Raw genomic sequence first — 16,326 nt, 5'->3', positions numbered from 1 at the left:
TTAGGTGGTCTTGGAGGATACTGGAGCTCTGGAGCACCTGTCCCCCCCCCTTCACAGTATATCCCACACTCACCCAGGCTTGGGGGTTTTTAAATTTTTATTTCAAAAGCTTGGATAGCTTCAATATCCAGGTCGTGGCAAAATCAGGACACGTGTAAAATACCTTACAATACATTAGATTCCCGAAAGGTACCAAAAAGTACAGTAAAATTAACACTTCCATTATAGGAAATGTATGACACAAATAATATAAAATTAAAGGTGAAAAAAGGTGACACTGTTTTCCTAAGATACAATTTACTCTTTACAACCAGGGTCCACAGGTCCAGGCTGCAGAGCGGCCGCAGGAAGCAGACCCTCCAATCTGGCTCCGGGTAACCGGGTAATAAAAATGAGCCCATAATGCCGCTCTGGCCTCGAGACACCACACGCTGCCTAAAACAACTAGAGCTCTGGATATATTAAACAGGAGAGTGATTTCCAGGGGGGAAATTTTAAATAAGACGCACATGGGACAGCCCATAGAAAGTTTGCCAAGTTAAATTTGGTACATAATTGTGTTCACTCGATATCCAAACAAAGCGTGTGCGGTCAGTCGGACACTCCTGCCAAAGCCTCAGTATGGCTTGTAGTTATTCTGATGGCCACCGCGTCGCTGGCTCTTCCCGTAATTTGTACTACCCTGACCTAGGGACAAGAACAACAATGAGAGCAGCTACAACTTACTGAGCATTTACTCCTGTGCCAGGCGCTTGATATGCATCCTCACCAGAGCCAACAACTCTGATAGGACATGTTCCCCACCTTCCTGAGCCCCAAAAGCTCAAAATCGGGTAGCTCCAGTGAGCAAGCCAGGCCACAAAGCCCAGCCTGTCCGACTCCAAAGCCCCTGCTGCCAGTGGCCCCTGCACTGTCTGTCCTGCCTCCCAGGGTGGGTGAGTGGATGGGGGCCTCCCTCTCTCCTACTTACTGTAGTCGTAGCCGGGGCCGTAGCCGTAATAACCATAAGGCGAGTAGTCGTAGCCGCCATAGCCGGGCCCGTAGCCCTGCTGGTAGCCGTAGCCCTGGTTCCAGTAGCTGCCGTAGCCCTGATTCCAACTCTGACTCTGACCTGTGGGGGGGAGCAGGGCACAGGGGCCCATGGACCATTTAGCACACGCAGGAGCTAGGATGGAGGAAATCCTGCCCTTTGGGTGGCGAAGTTACTATGGCAACTCAGAAAAGCCAAGGGGCTGCTGTCCTGGTGTAGAGGGAGGGCCCTGGGCCCAGCCCTGTACCTGAGACCCAAGCTGGGGGTAAGAAGGCCAGGCCAGGATGGAAAACTAACTTCACTGGGGCAACCGAGGCAGCTCACTCTCATTCAAATCACCCTCTGCTCACCCCCACCCTCCCTGGCAGCTTGGCCTTAAAAAGGATGGAGTTCAGGCTTTGGAGTCAGAGGGGCCTGGGACGGAAGGAGGTTAAGCGCCTGGCACAGCCTTGCCCTACCCTTCAGCCCACCCACCCATGGGTGTACCAAGACTCAGGACAGCCACAGAGCCAAGCACACCCCGTCTTGATGCAGATGCCCCCTCTGCCCTGGGGCCCCAGACCACATGAGAAAAATGGGCTCTTCTACTCCAAGCAGCAGCAGCAGCAGCAGCAGCATAGCCTCAACCCAGGAAAACCATTCCTGATTCTGCCCACCCTGCTGCACCAAGCACCAGAGGCCAAGAGAGCCCCCAAAACAGGCACAGAAGCTCCATGCAGGCAGGGAAACAGGACTCATCTTCATCTGGGTTCCACTCACCTCCTCCACTTCCGCCGCCACCACCGCTGCCTCGGTTCCCTCGGTTGCGATTCCCACGGCCCCCAGAGCCATACTGCTGCTGTTGATAAACCTCTTTGGGCTGAGCCACCTTGATTTCACACTGAAAGCCAAGAGAACAGTGGGTCATGCCAGTGGGACAAGCCCTGGGCAGGAAGTGTGCACGAAGGCCTTCGCTGACAAACGTTCAGGAGGCAGATCTTCTCTATCTGCTCAAGAACACATGCTGGGGTAGGAAACCACATTTGGACTAGCTCAGAATCACAACTAAAATCTAGACAGACCGAAAAACTCACACAATGGGCTTTTTGGCTCAAGCCTTTCCCCAGAGTGCTTGAAACAATGGGATACACCCAATGGGATAGGTCCACTGATGGTCACCCTTGGGTGCCCTAACAAGTGGGAGAAGGACAGCTGGACCAATGCCAGTCCAGTGTAGCAAGACACCACACCAGGTGTCAATCTGGTGCCACCTTGGGCAAGGGAGTCAGAGAAGGCTTCCCAGGTAAGGGATCTTAGAGAAAAAAGGTTCTTTTCTCCCCCCCAGAAGAAATAAAAGCATTCCACTCAAATACACTATTGAGGTGGCAAACCTGACCTTCATCTTATAAAGAAAGCCACTGAAACTCAAGGCAGCCTTCCCTAAGGCCATACTGCTCCCCCTTTCTCCTCCAACCACTGGTGGGCTGTTGGGATGGGCCAGATATCTGTGTCTTCTTAGGGCCCAGAGAGTCAATTTCCTTTTTGCTCAAAACTCTCATGAGGGTCCTTCAAGTGCTCCTGCTTTAAGTATATTTTTAAAAGAAAGTCCACTGACACATAACCCTCTCCATTAAGACCAATTAAAAAAACATTTTAGGGGGCTTCCCTGGTGGCGCAGTGGTTGAGAGTCCGCCTGCCGATGCAGGGGACACGGGTTCGTGCCCCGGCCCGGGAAGATCCCACATGCTGCGGAGCGGCTGGGACCATGAGCCATGGCCACTGAGCCTGCGCGTCCAGAGCCTGTGCTCCGCAACGGGAGAGGCCACAGCAGTGAGAGGCCCGCGTACCGCAAAAAAAAAAAAAAAAAAAAACCATTTTACGCAAGATGTCCCCATACAAGCATACTCAAAAAATCAGCAAATTATCAAGTGATGCGATCTCATGTTTTCTATCCTACTAAGTTAAAAATACTGAATACAACCTGCTAAATAACACTTATTTCAAGATCAACCACTAGCAGTTTGACTAATGGTGCCCTAATAGGCTCTTCATGCCCATTTCACATCATGGCACAGAGATAAAGATCTCTTTCCATGTCACTGTCCACTGGGGTAACCATTAATGGATGAGGTCTCACCCAACAGCCCCTATGATCCCATCTCATTTTACATAAAATTTAGGGGCCCAATCCCAAATCCAATCTTTCCAAAAATTCCCAGCCAGGATTGAGGCTTCCAGGAGCCCCACCCTATGTGTCCCACCTTATCTGGCTGCCACTCCTGCTCAGGCAGAGCCTGCCACACCTTGCCAGTGGGCCACACCCTCAACTCCCAACTGCCTCGGCCACTGGAGAACACAGGGAGCATGAACTACCTACCCTCTCTCCTGTCCAGAGTTCAGAGGGAAGAGTTGCCCCTCACTGAACAGGACTCTCGCTTATTTGAAGTCAAAACTGACTCTAGATTTAAGGTGGCCAGGACCCTGGGGAGCTCTCTGGAAAGGATCTTTGGGGTGGGGCTTAATTTAACCAGTAACCAAAGGGGATGGAGATAAAACAGATTTGGTTGTGGCAGGAGGTAAAGATAAAAGCTCTACAACAACGTCCAAAGCAGGTAAGACTTCTCCACAGAAAACAGTAAATGGCAATTTTAGAATCTTCTGAGACCTTAACTGTAGGACTTACACACTTTGCACTCTACATCCCAAACACCATGACCTCTACCTTTAAGTCAGGATCTGAAGAGGCTACTCAGCACACACTCTATCCCATATAAGCCTCCCGTCCTCCAGTATTCTCCTGCCTCCCTCATATCCTGTCCTACCAGCCTAGGAGCTCCGTGAAAGACAGGACAACCTGCCCCTCCCCTATGAGGACAGCAAACAGTGCAGAAAACAGTAACGTATACCCTGGAGAACTCTTGGAGGTAACCCAATGCCTAATCCACGCCTGCAAAGGCCAGCTCTCCAGCAGAATGCCAAGCACACACAGCTGGGGACACCTTACCTTACTTCCACTGATGGTGTGGAACTTTTTCTCCAGAACTTTCTTCACAGGTTCTTCTTCTTTAAAGGTGATGAAAACAAAGCCTCGTCTTTTGTTCGACTTTGGATCCATTGGAAGCTCAATGGCTTCAATCTGCAAACGTAAGCAAAGCTCAGGACCCTACCGCAGAGCCTATAAGGAACTCACAGGAGAAAACGTCCACGAACACCAGAGTGAAAAAGAGCTCCAGCCAGCCAAGGTGCCAAGGACCAAGAAGAAGGCAACCTCGGTGCAGCTGGCAGACCACTCCGGGGGCCACACACTCACCTCCCCAAACTCGCCGAAGTACTCCCTGATCTTCTCCTCAGTGGCTTCAGGATTCAGACCCCCCACAAAAATTTTCTTTACTGGGTCTTTCTTCATGGCCATGGCTTTTTTGGGGTCAATGACACGGCCATCCAGCCTGTGCTCCTTCTGGTCTAGAACCTGTTCCAACAGAAGGGAGCTGGGTTCTAACTCAGCAGCATGACCCTGAACAAGAACCTTCTCTTTGAACCACAAGACTCCAACACAGGCACACAAAATGTGCTTCACCTCCTTCAAACTCTACCCCCAATCTGACTTCCCAACCCTATCTCCAAACTTCACTTGGTTTACCTAAACACCTATAAATCTATCCGCAACCCCCCCCACCAGTCTTTGCCCATGCCGTGCACCCCTCTTCCTGCCCAGGCAGCCCCAATTTAAGGCCTATCTCCTCCGGAAGTAAAGCAATAATTAAAAGCACAGGCTAGAGCTAGGCTGTGAGGGCTGGAATCCTCACACTCCACCCCTTGCTAGCTATGTGATCTCTTCTACTTAACCTTCTGAGCCTTAGGTTTGTTTTCTACAAAATGAGTAAAATAATGTTTATCTCCTAGCAACCCTGGACTCTCTTCTAGTCCTCTCAATGAAATGTCTGCTTCAGCAGGGTCCAGAATAGGCACAAGATAATAAACGGTCAACCATAATCTTCCTGGACCACTCCTGCCCACTCACTCCTCCATTTAATCTCTACTTTTAATCCATTCAAAAAGGAGAGCAGGAGTTCCCAACCTCTCTGCTTTTCCCAAAGCACCCAACCATGTGCAAAACACATAAGCCAATCATGGTCTAAGAATAGTATCCTCATAAAATACACAGACTTCTGATTATAAAGTACCCAACTTACCTTCTCCACGCTGGCTGCATCTTTGAAGAGGATAAACCCAAACCCTCTTGATCGGCCAGTGTTGGGATCCATTTTTATTGTACAGTCAACGACCTCTCCAAATTTGGTAAAATAATCCTTTAGGTCCTTTTTGCTGGTATCCCAGCTCAGGCCACCAACGAACATTTTTCTGAAATGGTGGGGTGAGAACAGGGAAACAAGCCTTAGAAAACTCATTTCGGAAGGACTGGCCCTAGCAAAACTTTCATTGAAAAGATTGTAAATAAAGCCACCATTCGGAACAAAGGTTTACCCTTAGGGCCCACAGGGTTCTACCTCTGGAAAATGTTAACAAATCTCCGCTTCCCTTCCAAACCCAATCTTGACCCTAACAAAGCCTCAGGTGATCCGTACCCCCAAGGAGGTGGGGGAAAAGGAAGCACAACCTAGCCGGAGAGCTAGGCCCTGGGCACTCACAACTGTAAGGAAACTAATTTGTCTAACAACCGTGTATCAAAACGCTACGGTCCCTGCCACCTCCGAGCACTCGCTCTCAAGGAACTCAAGGCTTCCGGGGCCGAGTCGGAGTTCAGGCCGTGACTCCGCCCTGGAAAAGAGGCGGAGGAGGAAGGCCCTGGCGCGCGCCAACTCCGCCCACGCAGCTCAGGCAGTCCGCGACCCGCCGGGCCCCGGGTCCGAGCACACTCCGCTTCCGGGCGCCAGCCAGCGGTCCCGGGGCGGCGCCAAAGTCGACCCAACAAACTCCTGCAAACTCCGGCGCGCACGGAAAGCCGGCGGCGCGGGGCTGCTGCTCTGCGGGCCGCGAGCAGGCCCCGGCCGCCCGCCCCTCCCCCCGCCGCGTGGCGCCAACAAAAGGCGGCCCCGGAACAAAGGCGGCGCCCCCCGTCGGCCCGCGGCCGCACCTACCCCGCGTCCTCCTCGTTCTTGCTGGCGTTTATCTGGTCACCCTCGGCGCCGTTCTGGTTGCCGGCCTGGGGCGCCACGCTCCCGCCTCCGGCGCCAGCCGCGACCCCGGTGCCAGCACCAGTCCCGGCCGGCGACTCGCCTTCGGGGGCGGCCTCGTGTCCGTTCTCGGTGGCGCCCGTCGTCTCCATGGGCTGCTCCTCACCCGCTTCCGACATGCTAGGCCGTGGCGCGCGGCTCCTGCAACGAGCAGCCACGACGCATCAGGCCGGCGCCGCTCCCGCCCGGGTTCCCGCCCGCCACCCGCGGGCCCGGACGCTCACCTCGCCGCCGATGACGCCGCGGGGCCCGCTCGTCCCCACCCGCCGGGAAGGCACCGCGGGCTCGGCCGCGCTCACGCTTGCGCCGCCGGGCCTCTCCCCCGTCTACCGACGGAGCCGCCGCGACCTCGCGCCCTCCTCCCTCGGCCTGCGCTGCCGCTACCGCTGCCGCCGCTGCACGAAAGCCACCAACACAGAAGCTCTACCAGGCACGCGCGGTGCTGCCGCCTGACAATGCCGACTCGTGGCGCTCTTTATAATGCCGGAGCCGAGGCCACCTCGCAACAAACCACATGCTCATTGGCTTCGCCAGCCGGTCACTCAACCCCGCGCCGGCTCCCCATTGGCCGCGGCGGCGCGCTCACGGTAAATCCAGGCGGGCTTTGTCCTCATCTTAGAATTCGCGCGAGCCGGGGCCTTGCAGAGGGTTGCCGGGTCCGGTGGTCCGATGACCCTGTCCCGAGCGGCCGGCGGCCCGAGCCCAGGGGCGGAGAGGCTTATTACTGACCGTTCGCCCTCTGAGGCCGTAGTCCTTCGTCCCGGTGCGACCTAATCCAGCATTGGCAGCCTTGGCCACTCCGTTTCCCAAAACAGGAAACTGGACTCAAGGAAGCCTCGGAAACCGAAGTCGCCCCAACTGGAAGTGCAGAGCCTGGCCTTCCGAGATTGGGCGCGCAGTGCCCGCCAAGGCCCTCAGCTTGGTTCGGAGAAATTGGGACGGATCCCGCCCTCCCCCTTGACCTTGGTGCCGTCAAAGCCACGCGCTCCCGCCACTTCTGCCGCCTCCCCCGGAGGTGAGAAGCGAGGAGGGGGCGGAGTTCATCGAGTGACTGTTGCCAATGGTGCTCCGCCGGGATGTGGCGGGAGAAACGGTGGGACCACGGTGTTCCCCAATCTTAGGTCGCCTGGCACCACGTTGACGACTGACATCAAATTTTTACTTTTGATTACTTAAACTCTTTCATTTATTTTTGCTAAAATCTATTTTTAAGAGAAATGTACCACTTCCTTGAAATCATGAAGTTTTGGGGGAAGGGAAGAATAGTTCTCTTTTTCTAATATACAAAACCCCTTAATATTTATCTACTTGACCACCAAGCTTGAAAGGCCTGCGTAATCCCACGATTCCTTTTAATCATATGGGTGACAAGCCCCAAATGAACCAGGATTAAAACCTCTGAAGCCTGGGGATTACCAAACAACAGCAGAACACAAGTAGCTGACGTCTCCCACTGGAATCCTGCTGCCAGGCCCGGTGTGATAGGCTGGGCATTCTATTTTCTCATCTGGTCTCCTAACAATCCTATGGAAGGTGGTACCATAATTAATTTATAAATGAGAAAACAAGCCCAGAGCCCCAGCCCAAGGCTCACTCCCTAAGTCAGCCAGCCAGTGGAGTTGCCATGAGAATGTGAAATGTCACAATTTCACATTTTGAAAAAATAATTTTTAAAAAATCTTAAGATTTAGGCACACAACACTGCATTTTCCCCAAGGTATCAACCCCCTAGAGCTGAGCACCCACCCCAAGATGAGCAAATGCCTCTGGTTCATCCCAAGGCTCACCTGACCATTTCACTTTCAGGTTAGATTCCATAAACTGGAATTCACGTATCTCCATAAAACCTTGGTCATGTCACTGAAATCTGGTGGTGAGGCTTGCAGGGAAGTCCCTAACAAACTCACCACCCCACCTCCACCCCAGCCCTTGCCCACCCACAGAAATAAGGACCAGGGTTTTGGTCACAGGCAATGATGGGCACAGCTGCCCAAGCCATGAAGAAAATTCAGGCAATCAAGGTCAAGTGTAGCCACAGGACATAACTAATGAGGGCATACATTCACTTAATCTCCTGCTCTTGTCCACATGGATTCCTTTAGCACAATTTGGGAAATGCTTTCAATGACATGTAAGTCTGAGGATAACAACATTTGGATGGTGCTTAACAGTTTGCAAAATACTTTCACCAACATTGCTTTCTTGGAGCTTCAAAATACCTTCCTATGCAGTTATCCATAGTTTATACACAAAAACACTGAAATCACACAGCTGAAATCGTGGCCACAAAGCCAGCACTTCCAATTCTACATTGTCTCCAGGGCTCCTGACTACTCCTGACTAGGACAAGGGGGCTCTGAGCTTCTGAGTTCCGTGGTCTAAATTAGATCTCATATGAGATTAAATGACTTTGAACCTCAAATAAAGCACTGGCCTAGAACATACTTTATAAACTGTAAAGAACTGCAGACAAATAGGGGTCAGTCTTAGCACAGAATGCTTTTATACTGCATGCAAGGGTGCTTCTGACAGAGGCAGGGCACCATGCTGTTTGGAAGCAGCAGTAATTCCCTTTGACACAAGGGAATCTTGCTATTTGGTCCTAGTTGCAGACATGAGTTGAGGGCATCTTCTATGACAATGAGGTTCTCAAATCAGCAAGGAGCCCAGTTACCCGCCAAAGTCCCTTAAGAGGCCCTCAAAGTAAAGTCCCATGGCTTTGGGAATTCAGACTGTCAGGCAATATATGTGTAAGAATGTGTACAATCACCAATCTAGAATACAGAGGATAGACACAAAATGCATTTTGAAAGTTTTTTAAATTACATAAATTTTTCTTTTTCTTTTTTTTCTTATTTTGGCTGAGCCTGCAAGGTGGAAATTGCAGGAGTTAACTGCAAATATGTTGTGATTGTTGTGGCTGACTCCCATAGGGGGCCACTTCCCACACCACAGCTCCACGGGCTCCAGCTAGAGGTAACTTTCTAAAACACAAGTTGGACCTTGTCACACTCTGCATGAAAACCGTGGCTGGCTTCCCAATACTCTGAGGATGAAGTCTTAACCCTGAATACAGGTGAGAGGGACAGATGGGGCTCACAGAAATCCATGCCCCCCTCCCTCCAACCTCTCTTCATCTTGAGTGGAAGAGTCACTTCCAGGCCTGAGCGGTTGAGACTGGGCGCTTCCCCCAGACCTCTCTTCCCCTGGAGACCATGTGTTCTGCATGTCAGAGCTACATTATAAAGAAGAGCTGTTCAGCCCACATCAGACTTGATGTGAGCAAGAAATGAACCTGTACTGGGTCAAGCCACTGAGATTTGGGGGTTTATCTCTAATTGGAGCCTAGCCAAGCCTGACGGTTCCACATGGCTCGAGCCACCCCAGTCACATCTCAGGCCCAGCTCTCCATTCTAGCTGTGCTGATTTATTTGCTGGAACTCACCTGCACCCTTCTGTCTTTCTACCTGCTGTTCCCTCTACCTGGAATATTCTTCCCCAAATCTTACCTGCCTACTCTACTTATCTGTTTTGGGTTGAATTGTATCCCCTAAAAGATCTGTTCAATTCCCAACCCGTGGTACCCGTGCATGTGACCGTATTTGGGACAAGGATCTTTGCAGATGTTAAGATGAGATCAGACTGAAGTAGGTGGGCTCTTAATCCAATATGACTGGTGCCTTATAAAAAGAGAAGACACAAAGACACAAGGAAAACACCATGTGACAACAGAGGCAGAGACTGGAGTGACAAGTCTACAAACCAAGTGCCTTGGTCAGTTCAGGCTGCTATAACAAAATACTATGATCTGGGTGCCTTAAAAAACAAACTTATTTCTCACAGTTCTAGAGGCTGGGAAGTCCAAGATCAAGATGTCTGATGAGGACCTGCTGCCTAGTTTGCAGATGGCTATCTTCTTATAGTATCTTCACATGGCAGAGGGCAGAGAGAGAAGCAAGCTCTCTCATGTCTCTTCCTAAAAGGGCACTAATTACATCATGAGGGCCCCATTCATCTAAACCTAACTGCCTCATCTAAATGATGACCTCATCTAAACCTCATCATGACCTCATCTAAACCTAACTGCCTCCCAAAGGCCCCACTTCCAACTACAATCACACTGCGGATTAGGGTTTCAACATATATGAATTTGGAGGGACACAAACATTCAGTCCATAGCACAAAGGAATACCAAGGATTACCAGCAACACCAGAAGTTAGGAGAGAGGCATGGAGCAGATTCCCCCCTACAGCCTTCAGAGGGAGTGTGGCTCTGCCAACACCTTGATTTTGGTCTTCTAGCCTCCAGAACTGTAAAATAATAAATTTCTTTTCTTTTTTTTCTGCTTTGTCAGACATTTATTTAGGTGTCTTGCTAGTACAATTTCCTGTTACCTGGGTTTGATATATAACCTCAAATTCTTATACTGCAATTTTTTGGGTATGACCAAATGTAACTTCTAAAAAAAAAAACAAGTACTGCTGAGTTTATTTATTCACTTACTGTCTCACAATTTTTATCCTTGCCCCTGTTATCAAGTAAACAGAGACAATAAATTTTTATTGTGTTATGCCCCCCAGCTGGTAGTGCTTTGTTATGGCAGCCCTAGCTGACTAATCCAACATCCATCAGACTTCAGCTTCCTCCAGAAAGTGTTCTGTCAGGCCCCAAGGAAGGGCCCCTCTCAGAGCACAGATCACACAATATTGACACTGACCAAGAGCTCAATGAGATCCTGCACCAGGTCTGTCTCCTTTGCCCTGACACCTCCAGTGGGCACTCCAATACCTGCAGACTGAATAAAAGATCTCTTAACTAAGGTGACAAACTGGTTCCTAGTGGGCTGAATCTGACTTTCAGATGTGCTTGCTTGCCTATACAGTGTCTTGAACATCGTAAAAAATTATTTGCCAACATTTACAAAGTATATTTCTACAAAACATTACATTTCCAGGTACCTTTGGAAATTTTTTAGATAAAGTCACACTGGGCCACAGTCCCACATGTCCACACTCAGCGGGAGCTGAGTCACACTGCCCCCCAGCAGGTGGAGCAGGTGTTGTCCAGCTCACTCCAGCCCTCACAAGGTCCTAATGTCTTGTTCCTGGGCCCTCTAAACTCATCATCATCAACTGAAAGCATTAGGGATGCCAGTCCCTAACTAGGCCTCCATGAAACTCAGCTTCTTCCTCTTGAAAACAGGGATGACAACACCTGCCTCTCAGCACTCCTGCAGGGCTCACAGACTGTCTGCCAAGAGTTTAGCACAGCACCAGGCGGGTAGTAGATATAAATGCCAGCTGCTAGGACTGCTAACAACAGTAACAATAGAAGATCTCAGGGATGACTCCTTCAGCTGATGAGCTCCCCATCGCGTCTCAAATCAAATCCTCAAAACAGAAGTGGAAGATCTGGAGAAGCTCTACTAGCCAACGCCCTGCCCACACCCGCTAAGGTCACATTCTTGCGACAGCCACCCATGCCTAGTTTGAGTCTCAGAGGCAGCCTCTGCCCAGCAAAGGCCAATCAGAATTGCCTAGGACACCCTTCTGGAATCAGACCTTATTGGAATATGTGATTCACATACAGACCTAAACCTCCCAGTCTCCTCGGAGCTTGCAGGGCTGCATTCAGTGGACATGGCATACAGAGGGGCCCAGCCTGGCTTCATATCACAATCTCCTGCGTAGTTTTTAAAACTTCGGATTCCCAGGTCCCTGGGGCTGGATTCTCACTTTTATACAGCATGCTGGGCACGGGGCATTGGGATAGGGACAGATTCAGGATGCACTGCTGCTGACCAGGTCGGGGACGAGCCTATGAAACCAGGAAATGCCCATCTCCCTGCTGAAAGGCAGCAGCCTGCTCATCAGAGCAGCCCTGGAGGGGCTGTGTGTGTGGTTTATCACTGCCACTAAGTCAGGGTGGGCCTGGGAGACTCTCCCTTTGAGCCTCAGTTTCTGATTACACGACAATTCATATATTCACTCATTTACTAACAGCTCGGGCTTTGCCTGCCATCAACATGACCCTCAGGACAGACCTGTTTTTTGAACTCTAAACCCACACGAGTCACTATTCCTCAACATCTCTCCTGAACTGTCCCCAAGGCACCACAATCTCAGCATGTCTAAAAGAGAACACATTACATTCCCCTGAGCCCAGACCCTCTGCCGGTGCTCTTGGCCACAGAGAATGCCTCTACCACCCTACATGTGCAGGCCAGGAACATGACTGGGTCAGTCTTAACACCCCTCTCCTCACTCCTCCCCTATCCAATCCATCACCTAGGCCTGAACGTGCCTTTATTACTGTCACCTGCACTCAGGTTTGCACTACAGGAATATCAGTCAGGGAAGGCTACACTGTGTACCAAATATATCTAAAAGCCACGGAAGATTGTTTCTTACAGATAACAGTCCTGGGTGGTGTTCAGGCTAGAGAAGCGGCTCTCCTCCATGGGGTCGTTTAGGGACCCAGGCCCCTCCCATGGCTCCACCAGCCCCTCGGGCCTTGTCATCGCACACAGCTGGCAGAAGGAAACATACAGGGTGGAGCTGGTGTGAGTCTTGATGGCTCAGGCCTGGAAGTGGCACATGTCACTCTCACTCACTTTCCATTGGCTGGAACTCTGGTGGCCTTGCCTTACTGCCGTGGACTCTGAGAAGCGAGCTGAGCTGCTTGCACAGGGAAGGCAAGGACAGACTGGGTGCCTAGTTTTCACAATAGGCTTCAACAACTCTATGTTAATGACAGCGAAGGGAGACTCTAGAGGATAGCTTTCCTTTAGTCAACCTGCCTTTCAGGGACCATCACCAAGTGCCACCACTATCAGAGGCCACCCCTGCCCCTGCCCCTGCCCCTGCCCCAGGAGTGGAGTCTACTTTTCCACGTGGTGAGATGAATGCTGTAACAGGGAAGTACAGGAGGACAGGGACACATGGGAGAGACACTAAGTAAGCTAGGGAAGTGGGCAGGAAGGACAAGGCTTCCCACAGGAGCAGACGCTTGGGCTGTGCCCTGAAGCCTGAATGGGGGTTCTCCAGGCAGGGATGGGGGAGAAGTGGGTACGGGCAGAGGAGACCGACTGAGCAAAGGCTCAGCTCTTGAGAAAGCACAGACTGTTTGGAGAACTGCAAGTAGCCCCACATGACAGAGAGGAGCTGAGATTGTGTCGCTGGGCAGGGGCTTTACATGCCACGACAAAGGGTTCCATTCATCCACAGGAAACAGGAAGTCCGTGAGTACTGCAATGGCAATGGTCCATGAAAGGAGGGGGTGATGAGAGACATTAAGGAACATGTGTGGTTACAACCCTGACTCCATGCATAGGGGCAGGATGGGCAGTAAGGCTGGAAAGTTGGACCAGAACCACCAGGTGGAAGGCCTCGAATGCCAGGCCTGACAAGGAAGGCAGAGGGAAGCACTGTCTGCCTCTCTCAAGTAGAAAACCATCCCCCCACAGGTGACGGACTCTTCGCTTCCTGCCTATGCCTATCTCTAGCAGCGCAGTTTATTTTGTCCATTTCTTCTAGTACTTTAGTCCCTAATGGCTAGAAAAGGATCAAGAGGTGATCCATTTCAAAGATGAAGTCCAAACCCCTCATTACCAGGGAAGAAAACCAAAGGTCAGAGAAGGGAGAGTGCCTTAGTCTGTTCGAGCTGCTATAACAAATTACTATAGACTACATGGCTTATAAATAACAGAAATTTATTTCTCATGGCTCTGGAGACTAGGAAGTACGAGATGAAGGCATCAGCAGACTGGGTGTCTGGCAAAACCCACTTCCTGGTTCACAGATGGCTGTCTTCTCCCTCTTACTTCTTCTCACCTGACAAAAGGGGTAAGGCAGCTCTGTGGGGCCTCTTTTATGAGGGCACTAATCCTATTCAAGAGGGTTCTACCCTCATGACCTAATCACCTCCCAAAGGCCCCACCTCTTAATACCATCACCTTGTGGCGGGGGTAGGATTTCAACATATGAATTTGCAGGGGGAGCACAAACATTCAGTCTATAGCAAGGAGTAACATGTCCAGTGGCACCAGGCCTAGAAGCCAGGCCTCCATGTGCCGTGTCCTCTCAGCACCTCTAGCGCTCCCTCAAGCCCCGGGCACTTGGGAAACAAGAGACAACAGGCATGCTGAGGGTTTCATCCTGCCACCTCAAGTGCTGAGTATGAGAGATGACAGATATGAACACAGAAACTCCGCCTTTCTCCTACGAGCCAAGAAACAGGAATCCACAGGCAGGTACCATCTCCTTAGCACCTCCCACCCCTTTCTCCTTCCAGAGGGCAAGGCAAAGCCAGCTCCTGGGCATGAACACCAAGTGCAAGGAGCCAAGGTTCTGACAGTCACGTTTGTTCCCAGCACAAGGCCAGGTAGAAAGGACTCCCAATGCTGGGCAGAGGGGGCCCACATAGCTGAGGAGAGAGGAATGATCTCTAGCCACGAGCCCTCTCCAGCTGTGAAAAGCAAGGATTTTGGGGGTGAATGCTGTATCTTATCATTCTATCTCCACATTCTGCCAGTGAACTAGCCAAACCACTTCACCAAGTAGGCTCAGAATGGAAGATAAGTTCATACTGTCTCCTGATCCAGGGGGTTTGAGAGTTGGAAGCTCCTCAGGGCAGGGTCCTCATCCCACACTCACCTGGCTGACTGCTCAGGAACCTCTTGCTTCTTGCCAGCTGCCTTGCCCCCCAGCTTCTCACAGCTGCCCCCCAAACAGCTCAACCCCACTATTCCCTGAAGCCCCCTCACCACCTCCAACCTAGTCCTGCAGAAGCCTCCTTGGTCTGCATATCCACCTCACCCTGCCCTTCCACCTCTTCTTAATGAAATCCAATGTCCCCAACATGGCCCCACACTCCACTCCTGAATGCCAGGCTGCACTTCCTCTCACCTCCCTCAACACAAGTGGAGGGGCCATCTCACCCCATGTCCCCAGTCTCACTTCTTGAGCAGCACTGTACAACAGAAATACATGCAAGCCACAAATGCAAACACATGGATAATTTAACATTTTCTAATAGCCACATTAAAAGACTATTAGACAATTAGTAAAATGGTAAAAAGAAACAGGTGAAATTAATTTTAATAATATTTAATTTAGACCAATCTATCCAAAATATTATAATTTCAACATGTAATCAACATTAAAAATTATTGAGATATTTTGCTGGTTTTTTTAGATTGCCTTAAATCCACTGTGTATTTTACACTTGCAGTGCATCTCAATCCAGACTACATACCTTTCGAGTGTTCAGTAGCCACATGGAGCCAATGGTCACTATACTGGGCAGCACAGATCTAGACCAGGGGTTGGCAAACCATGGCCCACAGCCCAGATTCGGCTGGCCTACTGTCTGATTTTGTATGACTCCTCAACAAAGAGTGACTTTTTTGGGGGGGTGGGGGGCACCACACCACGAGTCGTGAGGAATCTTAGTCCCCTGCAGTGGGAGCTCGGACTCCTAACCACTGGACCACCAGGGAATTCCCAAGAGTGATTTTTTAATATTTTTAATGATTGAAAAAAAATCAAAAGAATAGTATTTCATGACACAAATTCTATGAAACCCAAAAGTTAGTGTCCATAAGTAATGTTTTAAATTCTGTCAATAAAGATGTATGGATATATGTTTCATCTCTTCTTATATTTTTACTTATCTCCTAATACCCTCTAAATTTTGCCTCTTGGCCCACATAGCAGGAAATATTTACTATCTGATCCTGTACAGGGAAAGTTTGCCCAGCTCTATTCTAGACCATTCACCTGCCCCCTAGACTTCAATACAGGAGCTCCAGATTTGGCTTTGGAATCAAAAGGCCAGCTCAAATCCCAGCTCCCCTGTGTCCCAATTCTGGGGTTTAGAACAAGTCACTTCCCCTTTATGAGCCTCATTTTTCTTCATTTGAAAGTCGGGTCAGCACTCAAGTGGGTGTAAAGAGGGTGAAAACCCAGCGCCAACCATAGAGCTGGTCACTCATTCACTCGTTTCCAGTCCTCCAGTCTCATTCCAGTTTCCAGTCTTCACATCTCCAGCTGCAACACCTGTCCACCGAGTCCCCCTCACCTCACTCAGTACCTCGTCCAGGTGACGCCTGCACCAGTCAC

The 16,326-nt window shown here is 50.5% G+C and overlaps 1 protein-coding gene across 4 annotated transcripts; it reads right to left on the bottom strand.

The window, feature by feature from the left end:
- Window positions 1–79: 79 nt before the first annotated feature.
- HNRNPAB (heterogeneous nuclear ribonucleoprotein A/B) lies at window positions 80–7,009 on the bottom strand. Of its 4 annotated transcripts, none has more exons than XM_060144372.1 (8): window positions 6,504–7,009; window positions 6,109–6,345; window positions 5,203–5,371; window positions 4,320–4,478; window positions 4,014–4,145; window positions 1,790–1,910; window positions 971–1,111; window positions 80–687 (listed from the first exon to the last, which is right to left on the bottom strand). In XM_060144372.1, exons 2-8 carry the CDS (start codon window positions 6,321–6,323, stop codon window positions 617–619), a joined length of 1,008 nt encoding a protein of 335 aa, XP_060000355.1. In that variant the 5' UTR covers window positions 6,324–6,345; window positions 6,504–7,009; the 3' UTR covers window positions 80–616. The 4 variants fall into 4 exon arrangements, with proteins under 4 accessions (XP_060000355.1, XP_060000356.1, XP_060000354.1 ...); XM_060144373.1 differs by having other exon boundaries at window positions 6,589–7,009; XM_060144371.1 differs by having other exon boundaries at window positions 6,429–6,995.
- Between the last annotated feature and the right edge of the window lie 9,317 nt (window positions 7,010–16,326).

This window comes from Lagenorhynchus albirostris, chromosome 3 (assembly GCF_949774975.1).
Source record: "Lagenorhynchus albirostris chromosome 3, mLagAlb1.1, whole genome shotgun sequence".
NCBI classification, from domain to species: Eukaryota; Metazoa; Chordata; class Mammalia; order Artiodactyla; family Delphinidae; genus Lagenorhynchus; species Lagenorhynchus albirostris.
The sequence above is the reverse complement of the archived record's forward strand: the minus strand, read 5'-3'. Positions and strand labels throughout refer to the sequence as shown.